At 47.7% G+C, this 21,047-nt stretch overlaps 2 protein-coding genes and 1 pseudogene across 2 annotated transcripts; 1 reads left to right on the top strand and 2 right to left on the bottom strand.

Annotated features, from left to right (window-relative positions):
- Window positions 1-2,022, top strand: LOC9636839 (probable polygalacturonase At1g80170). The gene is made up of 7 exons (XM_024677667.1): window positions 1-657; window positions 706-876; window positions 1,013-1,220; window positions 1,270-1,351; window positions 1,407-1,518; window positions 1,572-1,697; window positions 2,011-2,022. The coding sequence occupies exons 1-7, from the start codon at window positions 1-3 to the stop codon at window positions 2,020-2,022; spliced, it is 1,368 nt and encodes a 455-aa protein (XP_024533435.1).
- Window positions 2,023-3,430: 1,408 nt separating this feature from the next.
- LOC9636837 (AUGMIN subunit 5) lies at window positions 3,431-6,626 on the bottom strand. Its single transcript, XM_024677687.1, has 10 exons — window positions 5,922-6,626; window positions 5,332-5,841; window positions 5,134-5,272; window positions 4,922-5,071; window positions 4,663-4,872; window positions 4,408-4,593; window positions 4,185-4,344; window positions 3,928-4,123; window positions 3,731-3,863; window positions 3,431-3,672 (listed from the first exon to the last, which is right to left on the bottom strand). Exons 1-10 carry the CDS (start codon window positions 6,491-6,493, stop codon window positions 3,541-3,543), a joined length of 2,388 nt encoding a protein of 795 aa, XP_024533455.1. The 5' UTR covers window positions 6,494-6,626; the 3' UTR covers window positions 3,431-3,540.
- An 8,470-nt stretch (window positions 6,627-15,096) lies between these two features.
- On the bottom strand, window positions 15,097-20,597 carry LOC9636836 (annotated as a pseudogene).
- Between the last annotated feature and the right edge of the window lie 450 nt (window positions 20,598-21,047).

Raw genomic sequence — 21,047 nt, 5'->3', positions numbered from 1 at the left:
ATGAGAGACGCGTCGTCGATCACAAAAGCACCGCCGCCCGACTTGCTGCCGCCAGGTGAAAGGCCTCTGTCTTGGCAGCCACCTTTTCAGTCGAGTTCGCCAGCACCAGATGGACCACAGCAGCAGGAAAGTAGCAGCCGTCCACCTTTTGCTTTTGAGCCGAATCCTAGCTTTTTCCCGAATCCACCCCAGTCCAGTCCACAGCAGACTCCCGGCCCAGCATTTGTGATAGAACCTCTTGCACCTGGTGCTGCTAACGATCACAGACTGGCGTCTCTAGCTCCACAGGCGTCCGACCTGTCGTCGCTTGCGCCGTCGTCTTTTGATTTTATAGCACCCGCTCCGCCGACGTCTTCTCTCAGACCGCCGCCATCTTCGACTGGACGCAGAGAATACGAAGGGGTCTTCAGCGTGGATGACTTTGGAGCCATTGGGAACGGCATCGCAAACGACACCCAGGTACGTACACGATGCTCATTTTTCTGTTTCATTCACGAAGCAGGGCCGTGGTTAGTGCAGTCCTTTATCAGCACCTGGCAGCGGGCATGCCGGCAAAGGAAAAACAAAAGCTCTATGATGCTGGTGCCAAGTGGGCAAGTTTACCTCGTGTATCCAGTCACGCTAAAAGGTCCATGCCAAAACAACTTCACTTTACAGGTATGGCTTGCGACGACGCCTCTCACCTTTATATCAAAATAATACCAGATAGATGGGAGCGTCATAGCACCTGATAACCGGAATCTGTGGAAAGGCTTCGACATCCAGACATGGATTCTCATAAAAAGAGTCACGAACTTTAGACTGGTTGGAACGGGTACAATTGACGGGAAAGGCCAAAACTGGTGGATGCAGTCCTGCAAGCGCAACGTTAACGAAGTAAGCTTTTGCATCGAGACGTTAAAAAGACAGACTACTCACCTCTTTTTTTCTTAGCCATGTCGACGAGCACCTACAGTAAGTATTCGCCACTGCTTTTTTTCTATAAAGAAACTGGAAGTCTCTTTTCTTGTAGGCACTTACTTTCAGACATTGCCAGCACGTTGAAGTGGACGGGCTGACAATCACCAACAGCCAGCAAATGCATCTTGATCTTTCATCTTGCTCGAATGCAGTTTTGAGGCACTTGACGGTTTCTTCGCCAGAAGACAGTCCCAACACGGATGGGATACACCTCGAACGTTCGGAATCGGTGTCAATAGTCCAAACCACCATTTCCACAGGTACTTGTTGTTGAAAGTTCGAAAGGTTGTTATCTTATTATCCTGATAGGTGACGACTGCATATCCATTGGCCCCGGCACATCACACGTCGTAATAGAGGATGTCTCCTGCGGCCCTGGCCATGGAATCAGGTGCTCAGGCAAGAGCTAGAGTTCGCTGCCTCACCTTTTCTCTTTGATGATGTAGCATCGGAAGCTTAGGGAAGAAAAGGCAAAGTTTCGACCGCGTCTCGCATGTAAAAGTCCGAAACGCTTTCCTAAGAGATACACAGAATGGCCTGAGGATCAAAACATGGGAGGTAAACGAAGTATTACCGACTTTCAAAACGTTGGTTTGCTTGTTCTGTGGCAGGGTGGACGAGGATGGGCACACGACTTCGTCTTCGAACACATTACCATGCTGCGTGTAAAAAACCCAATCCTTATTGATCAATATTACTGCGACCACGAACACTCTGGAACCTGCACACCAAAGCGGGTAAGCAGGCTTTTATTGAGGTGTATACTTACTTGGAACCGCAGATGGCAGGAGCGTCGAAGCGAGGACTTCTAATAAGTAACGTAAAATATTCAGACATAAAAGGATCCTCTGCTTCACAAGTTGCAGTCATGTTTCGTTGCAATCCGACGAATCCTTGTCATAAGATTTCTCTCGACGACGTGGCCTTACAATACAAGAACAGCCAAGCTAGCAGCTTTTGCCAAAACGCTTACGGATCATCTGCGAGATACGTACTGCCACCGACATGCTTGCTATCTGAAAGCAAGTACAAACAATCCCATTGGAACAGAAACAGGAGTAGACACACCTGACAAGTCGACCATCTGTTAACGCTATTTTCTAGTGCTTCCAGATTTAAAAGCTGTAGATTGCTCCAATAAAAAACTAGTCAGATTCAGCCGTGATACATCAGCGAAAACGAGAAAGCTCTGAAAAAAAATTAACTCATACCTTGCACTAATAACCTGTACAAGAAGAAAGCTCTTGGAGCTCTTGTTTTCGAAGTAGGACTTGATCTAGTGGACAATTGACGACGATGAACGAAGAGCCGCTTTCAGTCTTCGCATCCACCTCCACTGCTCGGTGCCATAGAAGACGAGTCCCATCCATCAAAAAACTTCAAAGCGTGACTCAATGCGTCCAGGTTCAGCACAGCTTCGATGTCTTGCTTTCTCTTCTTCAAATGACTGCAAACAACACGCAAGCTCGCATGAATTCCTGACAAAAATCCCAGTGGACAACGTACTCTATATAAACCTTGGCAGCATGAACCTCCTTCCGAGGCTTCTCACCACGTTTGTACATATTCCTTAGTGCCGAGATAGAATCCTCGTTTCTATGAAAGAAACGCTGGGTGTTCTTTCGGTCATCTCTTAAGCTGCAACAAGAAAAGTTTCCGCAACTTAACTTAGTGAGCACAAAAACCTCTTGGGGAAAAGCCTTACGTCCTTCTTGTCATACGCTCTCTTTCTCTGGGTGATGGAACTTCGGTGCTGATGTTCCAGGCGCCCCACATTTCCGGCCTCGCAAAAAACCTGCTAGGCCTTTGGATCTGAAAAGAAGAAACGAGTAAACAAACAAACTTCAATTTAAAAGAGAAAACAAAAGCTTACCCGGAACATCCTCGGCGCATCCTCGGCCTTGGCACCAGGAGGACGAGGCTGTCTCTTAAGTTTCGGAAGATACCAGCACTGGAGAGCCCGGAGCTTTGGGTCGTGAACGCGAGTTTCCACGGTACAGATGTTATCCAGCTTCATGTGTGACACCTCCCGGGTAAACTTTGGATTCACCCTGCTAACAGGCGCGCTCCTCCATTTTATAGGACGCTTCTCAAGTGGATCGGCAGTGGACTCAATATCCACAAAGTCATGGATTTCTTTGGCCTACACAGGAAATAAAACCCCTCACCATTCTCATCCTTGGATCTATCCCTGTGCTCCAGGAAAATCAAGACCAGAACGCGACGACGCCGGACATCGAGCAGGACCGAATCGAAGAAACCGGAAATCGAAGAAAATGCCCATACATGTTGCGGCGGCGGCGGCATGACGTGATCCCCCGGATCATAGTTCACAGGATAGCCGATGCGGCCCGCTGTGGCGACACGCACAGCGGGATGCATTGACGAACACGGCGTGCGATCAAATCGCCGAGCTCCAAGAACCCTAAAGAGTCCTATCCCTAATTTTGAGGCGCCAAATTGGCGAATATTCCCCAATAAGGTCGCAACGGTTTTTAATGCTTACGTGGCAACGGTGGTACTTCCAACACGGCGTAGAGCTTTACAGAAGGAAGAGCACTTCTTCCCATCCAAATCTCGTCACAGCAGCTGCTTTTCATAGAAGGCGTTTTGGAGCTGCTTGACGTGAGCGAGCCAGGCAGCAGCGTTTTGGCCATCGACCGTGATCCAATCCACCGCGGTTGCAGCTGGCTGCTCCCACCACTCGTTCACCTGCGCGAGAAGTAAATCTCGTGTCAAATCCAGCTGATGAGACGAGAAGTAAGATTACCAGGCCGCGAACTCGATGGCAATCTTCCAGGCACTTGTGCGCTTCGAGGACCGCGTGCTTGAGACTCGGTAACCATTCCTCGAGAGCAATGAGCTCCTGCTCTTTGGTTGTCACAGCACACGCGTTCGCAGTTCTGGAGCAAAGCATCCAAAGGAGTGAGACTTGGAAAACGTTTATCTGGTGTTTTTGTTCTTTACTTTTCGTAGTCGGGTCTGGAGATGTTTGCTGCTGTCAAAAGAGCTCGTCCGCTGCCAACGAGATCTCTCAGTGTCTGAACCAAGTTGATGGAGCGCGCCAGGTTTTCCAGAAGGCTCGCCGGAGAAGAGCAAGGCTTGAGACAGAACCTCAGCGCTTCCACAATGGCTATCATGCCAGCATCTTGTGCTTCAGCTCCTACAATACGAAAAAAAAGAAAGAGGAAAACTTGTTTGACGGATGAAACAAATTTACATACCTTGCGAGTATTGTGATGCTGCAGCTATCCGGCAGATTGACGCCATCGCTGAAGGGTCGCCTGCACCAGCTCTGGCAGCAACCATGTCGGCATTTCTCTCCGCTGCCGCTATCGCCTCAGGGCCTAGCATAGAGCTGATTCCCATGGCTTCAACGAGTGCCTGTAGTTTTTTAAAAAACAAAACAGCCTTGAGCAGAGAAAGAAAAAGTTCCAATTCACACACCTGAGGTGTGACAGGCAGCATATACAGCCGGTTGTCCGGGCTTCTCTGAAAAATGGTGGCTTCTCTTTCTAAGAGGTCCTGAGCACCCACGGTCTTCTCTTGTACCATATTACAGACAGGAAGTATTGTGTTGGCAGAATGCTCGAATGCTGCGGCCGGATGTTGCTCCCACGCAGCAGCAGCTGCCTACAAATTATTCGTGAGATTTTCTCCAGACTGCCAAACTTGCCTATGAAATGCTAAGCTGCTCCTTACCATATTAGCTCGGATCAACGCCGTGTAAACAGATTCCAGCTCCCTGCGGCGGGCGTCGAACTCCTCGATTCTTTTCCACTTTTGCCTCAGGGAATCCTCCGCTTGTTTTCTTTCTTCGCATAGCTTTTTCAAACGTTGAACCTCCAACGTAAGTGTCGCTACGCTTGCCTTGACACCAGCTAACTGCCGCTCCTTGGCCCACACCTCGCACTAAATAACAAACGGCTTAGCTCGACGCACGAAATAGAAGATGAGTTACCTCCAGTTGGCGAAGCCCTCCCTCGTTCTGGACGTAGTCGAGCTCCGTTCCACCAGTGAGCGACTTGATTAACTTGTCGCTTGCAGCTTTGGCCTCCGCAGCTTCGTTCAATGCTTCTTCCGTTGCCATAAACTGCTGAACATGAGCTTTCTGCAACGCAAAAGACACTTTCATGACTAGAAGAAAGACAAAAACCTTGTATTCCGCTATACCTGTCTCTCGCGAATCTGCCAATTCGTTCTCCTATTAGACATCTCCAATCCAACTTTACCGCTAAGCTTCTTCCCAAGTGGTGAATCTTCTGGCTCAGTGGACAAATCATCCACTATTTCGTTGTTCTCGTACTTGTACCTGGTACAAACACCAAGTTAGAATCCTACACTTCATGTAGATTAGCACCACTCACAAACCTCAGCTTCTCTGCGTCCGCTCGGATGTCGATCCTCTCCGTTTCTTTGGTGATCAAAGCAACGATTCGAGCAGTATAAGTCGCCATCGCCCGCAAGAGCTGCGTTGGATTCTTCAAGAGGCTCAGTGCAGCCTCCCTGATATCCTCAGCCATGCCTTCTCCATCATCAAACCCGAGCTTTGCAACCTCGGTGGCCTGAGCGTCACCTTGGCTCTCTCGTCCTTCGTACGAGGGAAACGAGAGCGTGATCTTCTCAGTAAGCTGTGACGATAGCAGCTCGCATGCCTTTCTTATACTCCTTTCCTGCGCAGTCTCTATGAGGATCTGATCGTCACCTTTGATCGACGTTGCATACACTGTGTCCTGCTCTTTCTTGGACTCCGCAAGCTTCCCTCTTTGTGCCTCTCGAGCACGGTCGACATACCTTGCCAATCTTCGCCGGTACTCGGCAAAGATCCGCACAGTCTGCTCGCATCGCTGATCGAACGATTCAAGCTGGACTTGTTTGTGCCTGGTTTCCAAGAAGGAAAAACGAAGAAAAAAAGGTAAGAACTTAGTTCTCAAGAACTTCGAGAGACCTATAGTTCTTACCTCGAATTAAACTTGTCATCCAGAACTCGCTGGCGCTCGCCCTCCTCGCGAGAGAGATCCAGCATCCTGCTCTTCACGTCCTTTTGCAGCCGCGCCATCACACCTTTCAATCTCTCCACCTCCTTCTCCGCGGAATCCCTCTCCGCGAGAGCTCGCTCCTTCGAATCATCGCCCTCCAGAGCCTTGCTCTCGCGTTCTTTCTCCTCCTTGGCAGCGGCAGCGGGGGTCTTCTCGCCCCTCCCCTTGAATTTCCCATCGCCTCTCTTCTTCCCGGCCTTGGTGGTGGCAGCGGCGCCGCCCTCCTCCCTGGCTTTCCCATCGCCACTCTCCTCCGCCGCGCCACTGCTCCCGCCATGTACGAGGATGTTCCGCCGCACAGTCTCCACCGTCTTGTCGGATTTCACCCTCTCCACCAAGAACTTCCACACGGGCAGCATATTTCCGCGGCACAGCCGCCGCAGCGCCTCGGGCGACGGCAATGCGTGATCCCCAGCCGATCTGTAGCCGATCTCCTCTTGCAGCCATGCCAGGATCGCCTCCGCCTGTGGCGCAGCCGACGCAGCTCCCTGCATTTGCCCGAATCAACACTGTTCGCTGCTACTAGAATGCAGTATCCCAAAATGCCAGCGCCGACGCCGAGATCCGGGCCTCATCCCTGCGCTCAACACCTTGATCACCCAGGACGATCACTAAGCCCTAGACCCATACCCGTACAACTCATGGAGTTTAAAATCTACCGTACGTTTTGAGGTTTCTATAGAAACTTTCTTTCCGTACAGTTTATCTACCGTACAGTCTCTTATCGGAAGGAAGGCCTAAACTTGGGGTCCTTCGTCGCCAGTAGAGCATGCTCGAGGTAGCGAAGCGCACTTCTACGCGTTATAGAAGCACCACGATCAACTTTGACCTCCATAGATTGTGGGCTTAGCTCTTCGTATTTGCCCGCTCAAGCTCCTCCGCACCAAAAAGCCCAGTGTAATTCGTTTCGCCTGCAACCGAGTGAGTCTCGCAGGGACATCATCTTTAAACATGAGGCTCAGGTACAGGTACACAGTACTCGCCACCTTGTAGCACGCAAAATATGAGCTCAGTTTTTCAACGTTGCAACTGTTGGTCGACTCCCCGATTAGAGCAAACCTGGAGGAACTGTTGGCTGGTTTCATCAGAGCCCGGATAGAGGGCGAAAGCAAACAGCGAACGTCTTCTCCTGGCCTTCCTTTCCCACCGGCCACTTGTCAATGCCCTTGGGTATTGTTAGCATGAGAAAGAACTGCCAAATCAACCGTGAGCTCGAGCATTACCGCAAAGACAGGGTTACCTTTTTGCAGATTGCAAAATCGGTAATAAGCGAGTGCGCCGCCTTGATGGCTTCGGTACTAAGCACGATTAACTTAGTTGCAAATACATATAACTCACCTTAACGAGCTTCAACGTAGAACCATAGCACTGACTTGTATAAACGAGGCGGTCACGATTTATCGCCAACTCGATAATGTCAAATGCCCCGCGGATGAGCCGAGTCGCGCCGGTGGCCATGAGCGCCCCTGCCATTTTAAACACCTCCTGCAAACCCATGCCGGATAGCGCTGCTCCGTCCTTAGTATCCATAGACAATACAAACAAGACGGTTACGGAAAGCACGAATGAATGATCCGGCCTCACCAAGGAAAGCTCTTTCACAATAGACAAGTGCAGAGCAATCATCTGGCACGTCATCAAGAGACACTGCAGATCCAGCATGGACGGAAAGAGTTACGACTACCGGTCGTACCAACAATGGTTCGCAACCTGATCAAGGTTTCCGAGCTGCAGTTCGGGAGAAGGGCGGCTCTCACCTAGGATGTGAAAATCATAACTGGTGCTTGTTAGCTTACCAACAGCATGAGCATTTAGGCCTTCCATAAACCCAGTGAACACCACACATACAAAATGAGCGGAAAAAAAGGAGTTACCAGATGCGCAAAACGTTCTAGCTGCTCGCCAAACCCGATGAGCAGCTCCAGGACTTCGCCCTTGGAGCGTGAATCAAAGCAAAGAGCGGCACTGGGCTCCAGAGTAGGAAACGACTTGTTGTCAAGCTCATAGCAGCATCTTATGATAAGGGATAGTAAGACTATCGACAACTGCTCCAAAGCACCCGTGAATAAAGCAGAAATGAATCTCTAGTTAGCCTACCGAGGACCCCGAAAGCTTGCATAAACTGGCAGCAAAAGCAAAGTCAGCCAGCTCCTTTCTCTGCTTACCCGGATAAGTAAACTGGATTTCACATCCTTCCGCTTGATCTCGAACAGGACGTCCGTGGATTTCAACTGTGCCATCTATGAAAGCAAATACCTAACAGGGTTTTGCTTTATATGTTAAACTTTAAGCAAATACCTAACAGATATGTTAAACTTTACCCTTCCTTAAAGCGAGTAATTTTGTCCCTCTTTTTTATTAACTTAAGCTGACACCGAACACATCTTTTATTTCATGAAGATAGAACACACCTTCGGAGAAGCAAGCAACAGAGTCAGAGTCAGGCTGTTTTCTAGCCTGAATACGTTGGGCAGTTTGAGAATCTGCACGGTGCATCACAGATGCATCTTCCAAACAGGGTGCAGCTCCCGCCCTTGCACTTGACGCATCGCTGGCCCGCCTGGAAGAAATGGCAAGACTTGCAGTAGGAATCGCAGCTCAATCCTCCCGGGCGGCATGCACGCTCGCGGAAGCACTGCTGCTGCGCCTCCACCTCCGTGGCCACCGCCGCCAGCGCCAAGAGCACCAGGAACATCACTCCAAATCGCCTCATCGTAGAGCAAAGTAAGAGCAAAGCAAACCTCTAAATTGGCGATCGATCTCGAGAAAAGCTTGCGAATTTATACCACTGAGTGCTGAGATGATCCGGAGCATCCGAGTTACTTCCTGGGGTCCCATATTCGAAGTCGCAAAGACATGCTCTTCCCACCAAACTCGCCACAGAATCGACTGACTTGTCAGAAAAACGCGACCATTTTTCAGGTCGCTGGCACGCCACCTTTCTGTTCAGACTTCTTTACAATTTTTCGTGCTTATCCACTCGGCCCGAAGTCTTCCGTATCACCATAAAAGAAGCCGCTCGGGATTCTCGGCTAAACCTTTGAGACCGCCATTGCGAAGTCATACCAAGGAAGTCGTCGCAGGAACCAAGACCATCTCCTCTTTTGCCACCGCATGGTTTCTTCACAAGCCTAGAGACTCAATGTCAACATAGAAAAGTCCTCAAGGAGAAGTTTCTATGCATGAATTTCGAAGATCACACTCGGACTAAATGATATGAGCCGAGTCACTACCAGGACCCATCTCGAGAACGCAAGCAGCCGCGCACTCGCCCAGCTCCACGTCCAAGTGGATCCTGCAAGCGCTCAACACCGTCTTCCACAGCTCGGAGCTCGGTGTGGATGGAGCCACCGCCCGGATCAAATCCTCCGAAATCCACGACCCCGCTTGGCCCAGGAGATCCACCACACACCCCTGCCGCTCGCGTGATGGAACCATCTTATAGTCACTCACGATGGAGGCGAAGCACTGGCAGCCCCTGCGTGACTGTACGCCGAGAGCACGCTCACCAAGCTCACCTCACTCGGACAAACACCCTCCAGCTGCATCGCCCGGAAGCACCACAGGCTCCCGGCGGTATGCCTGGCTCGGGCATACACCGCCACCATAGTGTTCCACGAAACTCTGTCTGGCTGCCTCATCCGGCCGAAGATCTCCACTGTCTCGACAATCTCGGCACACTTGCCATAGAGGTCCAGCACTGCGTTGGCCACCACCCTCTCAGCGTCCAGCCTGAGCTCCACGATCTGTGCTCGGATCGCTCTCCCGGCCTCCCAAGTTCTCGGAACTCGCACAGGCTCCCAGAGCGGTGGCGAAGGCCACGCTATCTGGTGGCACTGTCATGCGGAAAAGAGCAATTGCTTCCTGGGGCATAAGCCGTGCTGAGCATAGGCCGAGATCATAACAGTCCAACGTCCGAGGATGGACTCTGGCTGAAAATGTCCCTGGGTTCTTCGACGCAGTGGCACTTGGAGTACATCTGGATGAGCGAACTCCAGGCCAGCTTCCACTGCTGCTGCGTGCGCTAGCTTTCCTTCCCGGAGGTTCTTGAGGTTTGCATACGAGCTTAGAACTGATGCGAATGTAAGCTTATTGGGCTTCACCATCTTGGTCGAGGCCATCTGTTTGAAGAGTGCGATTGTCTCTTCGAAGTGTCCATTCTGAGAGTAAGCTGACAGCATTGCGTTCCAGGAGACAATGTTCTTGTTATGAGTCGCATCAAAAACTTTCCAAGCTTCACAAGCCTGGTTGCTGCTGCCAAACATGTTGATGAGAGCGTTGTTGAGATCTATGTCCAGTTGAACCCCACTCTCCTGGTGGCAAGCTTCAAGGTACTTTGCTTCTAGAGGAGTTTTCTTGATGAATGTAACTATGTCGGGAAGCTTTGGAGCAATAAACAGGAAAATAGGGTTAATGGGCTAATGTTTTGGCAGTGAGATTTTGTATAAACTTAGGAAAAATAATATTATAGCAGATGTTTTAAAAACTTAAAGTTAGTAATATCCAACGCAATAATAATATTTTGGGATAATATGCAGATAATGTATGAAGATGATGGTCTAACATGTTACTAAAGAACCAAGAGGCATAAAGAGGCAAGCCATCTAAGAAAGAGAAAATGGGTTATATGAAATGTAAATTGAACACAATAGAATACTCAAGACAATAGGCTTACTCAAAAAGAAATATCATTAGCCAAACATACGTAAAGATATATCTAACATGTTAACAGATAAGAGACATAGCTAAAGCTAGTGGGGGTTTATTGCAAAGCTTCCAAATTCTTGATTGTTCGTAGAAATGTTTTACGATGGATTTCATTACAAGACTCCCTCCAAATAAAAGGGTTTGATGCAATATTCATAGTGGTGGATCAATTTTTTAAAATGATATTTTTCATACCCATCACAACGAAAGTGGATATGGAAGGTGTAATGAAGTTAATCTTCAAACAAGTGGTTCAAATGCGAGGAAGGCCAAAAACAATTATCTCAAATTGAGATAAAATTTTCATTAGTAAATTCTGGAAACTCTTCTACATTGCACCAAGCTAAATTTAGCGTAACTTATCACCCACAAATAGGTATTAAGTATTGAATCAAGTATGATGGCAATCATATTTTTTAACAGATGGAAAAACTAAAAGGGTGAATAGACAATGGAAGATTATTTATAATGTTATATCTTTATATACTAAATTGATTGGGTAAGTTAATTAAAACTTATAGAAATATACTATAACAATTCACCACATTCAAGTATTGGGGTGAGTCCATAAGAAGTTATCAAAGGGCAAGGTATTGAAGGTTCTATAGAATTTGGTATAACTGAGTATCATGGAAAGTTATCTGTAATAGATATGTTCACGGCAAAAATACTCAACATTTAGAATCTAGTAAGGGATTCCTTACAACAAGCTCAATAAAGGTAAATGAAATATGCAAATTAGAAGCATTGACGTGTATAATTCTAACTTGGGGAGGTGTAACTAAACACTAAGAACTTAAGGTTACCGAATGAGATCATTTAGAAGTTTACTTAAAGGTAAAATGTATATATTCTTAAAAATGATATAATCTTGAGTTTCTTAAGTATGTTCATAGGGCCTTATGAAATTGAGGCTCGAATTGGTATTGTGGTTTACCATTTTTGACTTCCCTAAGAGATGATAAAGATACACCTTCTATTCTACGTGAACTTACTCAAATTGTACTTTGAGGACCCATTTCATAAGGACTAAGTGAGACTTTTACCCGAGGTTATCCAAGAGGAGAAGGAATACGAGGATGAGGCCATCCTCAATGCACATAAGAGCTAATAACAAAGATACAAAATGAAAAAATTCTATATAAAGTGGAAAGGAGGTTCACTTTATAAAGTAACATGGGAACTAAAGGAAAACCTAGTTAACACTTGAGATTCAGTAAAGAAATTTTTGCAAGATAAAACTTTATGTACTTATGCAAAGTTTAATTAAAATATTTATTTGTGAAATTGAGTAATATTATATATTGGGACCCAAAAACCTGCCAAAGGTAAGTTAATTAGCATATGTTAATAAGATATAGGGAGTTATACCTAACTCCCCAAAAGGATGTTAAATCTGTAAATGTATTTTATAGAGGTTAAATTTGAATTCCAACCCTTTAATAGGGCAAGGTGAGATGAAGGGTATAATAACTGGGGAGGCTTATTTAGACACACCGTTAAGTGGGGCATGTGCTCAAAGACATAGTTAACATGTAGTAAAATTAAATAGAGACATTCAATTGAACTTCTTCTATGGGTAATACAGTTGTAAAGAATTAACTCCTTGAAGTGTCATAGGCTAAAAGGTCCTTAAATCATGACTAGAACGATAAAAAATTCATTAGATAAAACTGAGTCTAAGATTGAGTCCAAATACTAATTTAAGTTATAAAGTGAAAGCCCAAAGTGATCGTCTCCCAGAGGGTAGGGATATACTCCAAAAGTATAGTAGAGATAGTGAAGTTTAAGATTCAATCTTGAAAGAACTTTCTAATGGTGTTTCCAAATCGAATTAAGGTTAAGACTACAAGTTAGTGGCATTGGGTGGGAGTGAGCACAAAATTAAATAATGCCAAAAAGACCATTCAAGAAAATGCTTAAGAGAAATTTCCACTATCGATTACAATGCTCCTTCATAAAGGTTTGGGCTTTCTCTTTGGGATGAAAGTGGGGGAGTAAGGGTACCTATACCAAGCCATTAGGCCATGGTATTTCCCCCTAAAGTCCGATGCATCAAAAGTTTAAGATTTAAAGGGTATTATGATTAAATTTTATTGTATTTAGGGATGTTGGAAGCTTCATATTCTTGGCTGTTTATGCTTGTAGGGAATGTAACCAAACTTTAAATCCAATCATATCTAAGAAAGGGGATTAGGAAAGAATTTAAGAATTTATGGATGAATAGCTAATACCCCATTACTTGTGTAATGAATAACTCAATCCAAATAAAACCAAATAAAAGTTAATACAATAGGCAAAAAATTTAATAAAAGAACTTAATTAAGGCCAAGACAGAGATGAGATAAGTTGGCAAATTGAAAAAAAAGAAATGAAGTTAGCAAAGTGAAAAGAAAAAATTTATAACTTATAATTTCTTGGATGAGATCCAATATCTTTTCATCTCATCTTGCTAGTTCTCTGAAATCATTAAACTAAGCCCAATAGGTATTTGGAACATTATACTGTTTTAGTTCCTGGAATTGCAGTCTGCTAACCTGAGACTTTATCCAATGCATCATCAAGGCTTTTCTTCTGCTTCTCAGATTGCCTGGCAAGAAATTTAGTTCAAGAAGCAGGCTTGGGATAATGACACATGTACCTCTGCTTCTTTTTCATAGGAAAGAGCTCCCTGCTCAATTTTTCTTTATCCTGCTTGAGCTTTTGCATTTGCTTCTTCAGAAAATCAACGTTTTGTTTCGCTTGGTTGCTTGTAACCAAGGAAAACTCTTTCATCGTTGGCAGCTGTAGAAGTTTCACATTGATATGGCCTTTTCCGGTAGTCGTCATCTGCTGCCGATACTGAGATTTCATGTTTAGCATCATCATTTTCATTTCAACTATCTGCAATCAGCAAGCATAGAAGAATTTAGAAGACCAAATAGAAGAAATGCTGGCTTACAAACAAAACTTGCCTTGACTTCATACTCCGTATAGCACTCCAGTCAATTTTAACCTTGTTTATAGTCGTCTAAAAGTTCCTTCTTTTCCTGTAATGCGAGTGAGAAAGAAAGCAAGCATGTTAAAGCGGCAAACCTTCGTGACTTCTTTCTTCTTTAGGAAACTTAAATGTTTCAAGAGTTAAGTTAGAAAGCACCGATCCAAGCCTTCTCACCGACGATTGTAGTTGTTTTGGTCCAGTCGTCCACTTGACTATTCAGCACTTGAGGAGTATTCTTGTCATCGCCACTGTACGATTCCTTACAAGCAGACTCGGTTCTAACTTCTACAGCATCTTTTCCGACGTAATTTTCCAGCTCGTAGTGCAGCATCTGGTCAGCGTATTGTTGAGCTGGTTCTTTTGAAGCCCCTGTCATCACTGTCTCGTCAATTGAAACCAAAGTAGCCTTTTTCTTCGGAAGTTCTTGAGAATATGAAGTACAAGGCCTTTGGATGTATGGCCATTTCTTTTCATGATCCCGGTGCTCAAACGCATCCAGTGAGGCCGATCGCAAGCTCGCAGCATCGCTCCCCAAGAAATTCGTGGCCGCTAGATCGCTCGAGGATGGAAGAGAGCTCCATGACCGGATTCCCAGGGCAGGGCGCGACGGAGAGCTGAAAAGAAGAAACGAGTAAACAAACAAACTTCAAAGGAAAAGAGAGAACAAAAGCTTACCCGGAACATCCTCGGCGCGCCCTCGGCTTTGGCACCAGGAGAACGAGGTTGTCTCTTAAGTTTCGGAAGATACCAGCACTGGAGAGCCCGGAGCTTTGGGTCGTGAACGCGAGTTTCCACGGTACACATGTTATCCAGCTTCATGTGTGACACCTCCCGGGTAAACTTTGGATTCACCCTGCTAACAGGCGCTCTCCTCCATTTTACAGGACGCTTCTCAAGTGGATCCGCAGTGGACTCAATATCCACAAAGTCATGGATTTCTTTGGCCTACACAGGAAATAAAACCCCTCACCATTCTCATCCTTGGATCTATCCCTGTGCTCCAGGAAAATCAAGACCAGAACGCAATGATGCCGGACATCGAGCAGGACCAAATCGAAATCGAAGAAAATGCCCATACATGTTGCGGCGGCGGTGGCATGACGTGATCCCCGGATCATAGTTCACGGGATAGTCGATGCGGCCCGCTGTGGCGACACGCACAGCGGGACGTTGTGAGTCACTTGCATTCGAACGGGTACGATTAATAAAAAACACCATTTAAAACGCACGTATAATACGGCGTTTAAACACCAAGAATATTTTTAAAAACCCTAAAGAATATGCTTTCTTTTACTTAGGATTAGGGTTCATGTAAAATCAAGGTTCAAAAAAACCGTAAAATCAGGGTTCGAAAAAAAGCTAAACGGGTATTAAACGTTCGATACCCGTTCGAATCCGGTTGCGTTCGAATGTTCGAATGTTCCAAATTGGCGAATATTCCGCAATAACGGTTTTTGATGCTTACGTGGCAACTGTACTGTGCTTTCATCGGATTGTACGGCACAGCAGCTGCTTCTCATAGAAGGCGTTTTGGAGCTGCTTGACGTGAGCGAAACCAGGCAGCAGCGTTTTGACGTGATCCAAACCACCGCGGTTGCGGCTGACTGTTCCCACAACTCGTTCACCTGCGCGAGAAGAAGTCTATCTCGTGTCAAATCCAGCTGATGAGACGAGAAGTTTACCAGGCCGCGAACTCGATGGCAATCTTCCAGGCACTTGTGCGCTTCGAGGACCGCGTCGGTAGCCACTCCTCGAGAGCAATGAGCTCCTGTTCTCTGGTTGTCTCAGCACACGCATTCGCAGTTCTGGAGCAAAGCATCCAAAGGAGTGAGACTTGGAAAACGTTTATCTGGTGTTTTTGTTCTTTACTTTTCGTAGTCGGGTCTGGAGATGTTTGCTGCTGTCAAAAGAGCTCGTCCGCTGCCAACGAGATCTCTCAGTGTCTGAACCAAGTTGATGGAGCGCGCCAGGTTTTCCAGAAGGCTCGCCGGAGAAGAGCAAGGCTTGAGACAGAACCTCAGCGCTTCCACAATGGCTATCATGCCAGCATCTTGTGCTTCAGCTCCTACAATACGAAAAAAAAAGAAAGAGGAAAACTTGTTTGACGGATGAAACAAATTTACATACCTTGCGAGTATTGTGATGCTGCAGCTATCCGGCAGATTGACGCCATCGCTGAAGGGTCGCCTGCACCAGCTCTGGCAGCAACCATGTCGGCATTTCTCTCCGCTGCCGCTATCGCCTCAGGGCCTAGCATAGAGCTGATTCCCATGGCTTCAACGAGTGCCTGTAGTTTTTTAAAAACCAAAACAGGATCGTAGAATCTGAATATCAACTGCAAAAGAGAAGCACAATTAACTTAGTTGCAAATACATGTAACTCACCCTAACGAGCTTCAACGTAGAACCATAGCACTGACTTGTATAAACAAGGCGATCACGATTTATCGCCAACTCGAAAATGTCAAATGCCCCGCGGATCAGGCGAGTCGCGCCGGTGGCCATGAGCGCCCCTGCCATTTCAAACACCTGCAAGCCCATGCCGGATAGCGCTGCTCCGTCCTTAGCATCCATAGACACTAGAAACAAGACGGTTACGGAAAGCACGAATGAATGATCCGGCCTCACCAAGGATTCTTTTGTACAGTGTCTCTTGATGAAGTGCCAGATGATTGCTCTGCACTTGTCGATTGAGGAAGAGCTCAGTGGAAGCTGGCCTGGAGTTCGCAGTGCCCACGCTCATCCAGATGTACTCCAAGTGCCACTGCCTTAAAGAATCAAACATGCACGGAAAGAGTTACGACTACCGGTCGTGCTGCATGGACCATGATCAAGGTTTCCAAGCTGCAGTTCGCGATGTGACTGTCAGAATAAATTATAACTGGTGCTTGTTAGCTTACCAACAGCATGAGCATGTAGGCCTTCCATAAACACTGTGAACACTACAGTTGGGTGTTGTATACAAAATGAGCGAAAAAAAGGAGTTACCAGATGCGCAAAACGTTCTAGCTGCTCGCCAAACTCGATGAGCAGCTCAAGGACTTCCCTTGGAGCGTGAATCAGAGCAAAGAGCGGCACTGGGCACCAGAGTAGGAAACGACTTGTTGACAAGCTCAGAGCAGCATCTTATGATAAGGGATAGCAAGACTCCGTTGGCGATGGAATCATCGACAACTGCTCCAAAGCACCCCTGAATAAAGCAGTTCCAAGTGAATTAGCTAGCCTACCGTGACCAAGCAGGACCCCGAAAGCTCCACTGCTTGCATCGTAGGCTCTGGCAGCGGAACATTCTTCAAACCACTGGCAGCAAAAGCAAAGTCAGCCAGCTCCTTTCTCTACTTGCGAAGCTTACCCGGATTTCACATCCTTCCGCTTGATCGCCAACAGGATGTGCCATCAATGAAAGCAAATACCTTAACAGGGTTTCGCTTTATATGTTAAACTTTACCCTTCCTTAAAGAGAGTAATTTTGTCCCTCCTTTTGATTAACTTAAGCTGACACCGAACACATCTTTTATTTCATGAAGACCTTGGGAGAAGCAAGCAACAGAGTCAGAGTCAGGCTGTTTTCTAGCCTGAATACGTTGGGCAGTTTGAGACGCTGCACGGTGCATCACAGATGCATCTTCCAAACAGGGTGCAGCTCCCGCCCTTGCACTTGACGCATCGCTGGCCCGCCTGGAAGAAATGGCAAGACTTGCAATAGGAGTTGCAGCTCAATCCTCCCGGCAGGCATGCATTCTCGCGGAAGCACTGCTGCTGCGCCTCCACCTCCGTAGCCACCGCCGCCAGCGCCAAGAGCACCAGGAACATCACTCCAAATCGCCTCATCGAAGAGCAAAGTAAGAGCAAAGCAAACCTCTAAATTGGCGATCGATCTCGAGAAAAGCTTGCGAATTTATACCACTGAGTGCTGAGATGATCCGGAGCTTCCGAGTTACTTCCTGGGGTCCCATCTTTCCATCTTTCAAGTCGCAAAGACTTTAATCACGCTGGTCTGCCCACCAAACTCGCCAACTTGTCAAAAAAACGCGACCATTTTCAAGTCACTGGCACGCCACCATTCTGCTCAGACTTTTGTACAATTTTCCGTGCTTATCCACTCGGCCCGAAGTCTTCCGTGGACCAGAAAAGAAGCCGCTCGGGATTCTCGGCTAAAACTTCGACAGCGCCCGACATTGCGAAGTCATACCAAGGAAGTCGTCGCAGGAACCAAGACCATTTCCTTCTTTGCCACCGCATGGTTTCTTCGCAAGCTTAGAATCCTTTCAGACTATATCATTGTCACAATGTCAACAGGCTATAGAAAAGTCCTCAAGAGAAGTTTTTCTGCATGGTTTTCGAGGATCACACTCAAGAAACTCCATCTAAGTTGGATGATCCATAGCACAGATATTGGATAAGATCATATGAGCGGAGTCACTGCCAAGATCCATCTCCAGAACGCAAGCAGCCGCGCACTCGCCCAGCTCCACGTCCGAGTGGATCCTGCAAGCGCTCAACACCGCCTTCCACAGCTCGGAGCTCGACGTGGATGGAGCCACCACCCGGATCAAATCCTCCGCAATCCACGACCCCGCTCGGCCCAGGAGATCCACCACACACCCCTGCTGCTCGCGCGATGGAACCATCCCATAGTCACTCGCGATGGAGGCAAAGCACTGGCAGCCCTGCTCGACGAGACCCGCGTGGCTGTATGCCGAGAGCACGCTCACCAAGCTCACCTCGCTCAGACAAACGCCCTCCAGCTGCATCGCCCGGAAGCACCACAGGCTCCAGGCGGTATGCCCGGCTGGGGCATACGCCGCCACCATAGTGTTCCACGAAACTGTGTCTCGCTGCCTCATCCTGTCGAAGATCTCCGCTGTCTCGACGATCTCGGCACACTTGCCGTAGAGGTCCAGCACCGCGTTGGCCACCGCCCTCTCAGCGTCCACGATCTTTGCTCGGACCACTCTCCCGGCCTCCAAGTTCTCGGCTCTCGCACAGGCTTCCAGAGCGGTGGCGAAGACAACGCCATCTGGCGGGACTGTTATGCGGAAGAAGAGAGCGATGGCTTCCTGGGGTCGACCGTTCTGAGCATAGACCGAGATCATCACAGTCCATGCTACCACGTCCGAGGATGGACTCCGGCTGAAAGCGTCCCTCAGAACGAAGTGTCCGTTCTGAGAGTAAGCCGACAGCATCGCGTTCCAGGAAACGATGTTCTTGTTGTGAGTCGCATCGAAAACTCTCCGAGCTTCGCAAGGCTGGCTGCTGCCGCCAAACATGTTGATGAGAGCGTTGCCGAGAGCTACGTCCAGTTGGACCCCACTCTCCTGGCGGCAAGCTTCGAGGTACTTTGCTTCCGGAGGAGTTCTCGCTCCCTGGCTGGCATTGATGAACGTAACCGTGTCGGGAACCAAGCCTTGGAGAGCAAGCTTCGAAACGTTTGAAGAGCTCCACTCGCATCTCTGCTGCTGGCCAAAGCTCTGATGAAAGAGTTCCAAGACACCACGTTGGTCTTGTCCGTCATGGAGCTAATCACTGTCCTTGCAGCACTGACGTTCTTGCATTTGCCATACGCGTCCACGAGAGAGGACTCTACCATGGCGTTGAACTGGAACCCGCTCTCAAAGAGCAACCGATGCACAAAACCAGCCTGTGACGAGCTCGAGCAACTTTAACAGGCCACCCCAACCACTTTAACCCTTCGTGGCCAGCCTGAGTCAAGTGGACGAGTGGACCGAAACAACTACAATCGTCGGTGAGAAGGCTTGGATCCGTGCTTTCTAAGTTAACTCTTGAAACATTTAATCCAGGTGACGAGAACATTCGGGAGCTTGTTTCCAAGAAAGAAGTCACGAAGGCTGGCCGGACAAAGACCGGACAAAGCTGGCCGGAGAAGAGCAAGGCTTGAGACAGAACCTCAGCGCTTCCACAATGGCTATCATGCCAGCATCTTGTGCTTCAGCTCCTACAATACGAAACAAAAAGAAAGAGGAAAACTTGTTTGACGGATGAAACAAATTTACATACCTTGCGAGTATTGTGATGCTGCAGCTATCCGGCAGATTTCACACACCTGAGGTGTGACAGGCAGCATATACAGCCGGTTGTCCGGGCTTCTCTGAAAAATGGTGGCTTCTCTTTCTAAGAGGTCCTGAGCACCCACGGTCTTCTCTTGTACCATATTACAGACAGGAAGTATTGTGTTGGCAGAATACTCGAATGCTGCGGCCGGATGTTGCTCCCTCGCAGCAGCAGCTTCCTACAAATTATTCGTGAGATTTTTTCCAGACTGCCAAACTTGCCTATGAAATGCTAAGCTGCTGCTTACCATATTAGCTCGGATCAACGCCGTGTAAACAGATTCCAGCTCCCTGCGGCGGGCGTCGAACTCCTCGATTCTTTTCCGCCTCAGGGATTCCTCCGCTTGTTTTCTTTCTTCGCATAGCTTTTTCGAACGTTGAACCTCCGACGTGAGTGTCGCTACGCTTGCCTTGACACCAGCTAACTGCCGCTCCTTGGCCCACACCTCGCACTAAGTAACACACGGCTCAGCTCGACGGACGAAATAGAAGATGAGTTACCTCCAGTTGGCGAAGCCCTCCCTCGTTCTGGACGTAGTCGAGCTCCGTTCCACCACTGAGCGACTTGATTAACTTGTCGCTTGCAGCTTTGGCCTCTGCAGCTTCGTTCAAAGCTTCTTCCGTTGCCATAAACTGCTGAACATGAGCTTTCTGCAACGCAAAAGACACTTTCATGACTAGAAGAAAGACAAAAACCTTGCATTCCCTGTCTCTCGCGAATCTCCCAATTCGTTCTCCTATTAGACATCTCCAATCCAACTTTACCGCTAAGCTTCTTGCCAAGTGGTGAATCTTCTGGCTCAGTGGACAAATCATCCACTATTTCGTTGTTCTCGTACTTGTACCTGGTGGTACAAACACCAAGTTAGATTCCTATACTTCATGCAGATCAGCAGCACTCACAAACCTTAGCTTCTCTGCGTCCGCTCGGATGTCGATCCTCTCCGTTACTTTGGTGATCGACTCAAGCAGGAGTATAAGAAAGGCATGCGAGCTGCTATCGCGACAGCTTACTGAGAAGATCACGCTCTCGTTTCCCTCGTACGGAGGAGGAGAGAGCCACAGGCCGTCGAGGTTGCAAAGCTCGGGTTCTTGCAGGCGATGTTCCTGCGCAGTCTCTATGAGGATCTGATCGTCACCTTTGATCGGCGTTGCATACACGGTGTCTTGCTCTTTCTTGGACTCCGCAAGCTTCCTTCTTTGTGCCTCTCAAGCACGGTCAACATACCTTGCTAATCTTCGCCGGTACTCGGCAATGATCTGCACAAGCTGGACTTGTTTGTGCCTGGTT

This window comes from Selaginella moellendorffii, unplaced genomic scaffold, assembly GCF_000143415.4.
Source record: "Selaginella moellendorffii unplaced genomic scaffold, v1.0 SELMOscaffold_20, whole genome shotgun sequence".
NCBI lineage: Eukaryota > Viridiplantae > Streptophyta > Lycopodiopsida > Selaginellales > Selaginellaceae > Selaginella > Selaginella moellendorffii.
The sequence above is the reverse complement of the archived record's forward strand: the minus strand, read 5'-3'. Positions and strand labels throughout refer to the sequence as shown.

Excerpts from the sequence above, each read along its gene's own strand:
- LOC9636839 (XM_024677667.1), top strand. The coding sequence starts at position 1 with ATGAGAGACGCGTCGTCGATCACAAAAGCACCGCCGCCCGACTTGCTG. Across the intron at positions 1,221-1,269 it reads CCAAACCACCATTTCCACAG|GTGACGACTGCATATCCATT; the intron begins GTACTTGTTGTT and ends TTATCCTGATAG. Across the intron at positions 1,519-1,571 it reads TGAGGATCAAAACATGGGAG|GGTGGACGAGGATGGGCACA; the intron begins GTAAACGAAGTA and ends GTTCTGTGGCAG.
- LOC9636837 (XM_024677687.1), bottom strand. The coding sequence starts at position 6,493 with ATGCAGGGAGCTGCGTCGGCTGCGCCACAGGCGGAGGCGATCCTGGCA. Across the intron at positions 5,842-5,921 it reads GATGACAAGTTTAATTCGAG|GCACAAACAAGTCCAGCTTG; the intron begins GTAAGAACTATA and ends CTTGGAAACCAG. Across the intron at positions 3,864-3,927 it reads TCCAGACCCGACTACGAAAA|AACTGCGAACGCGTGTGCTG; the intron begins GTAAAGAACAAA and ends GCTTTGCTCCAG.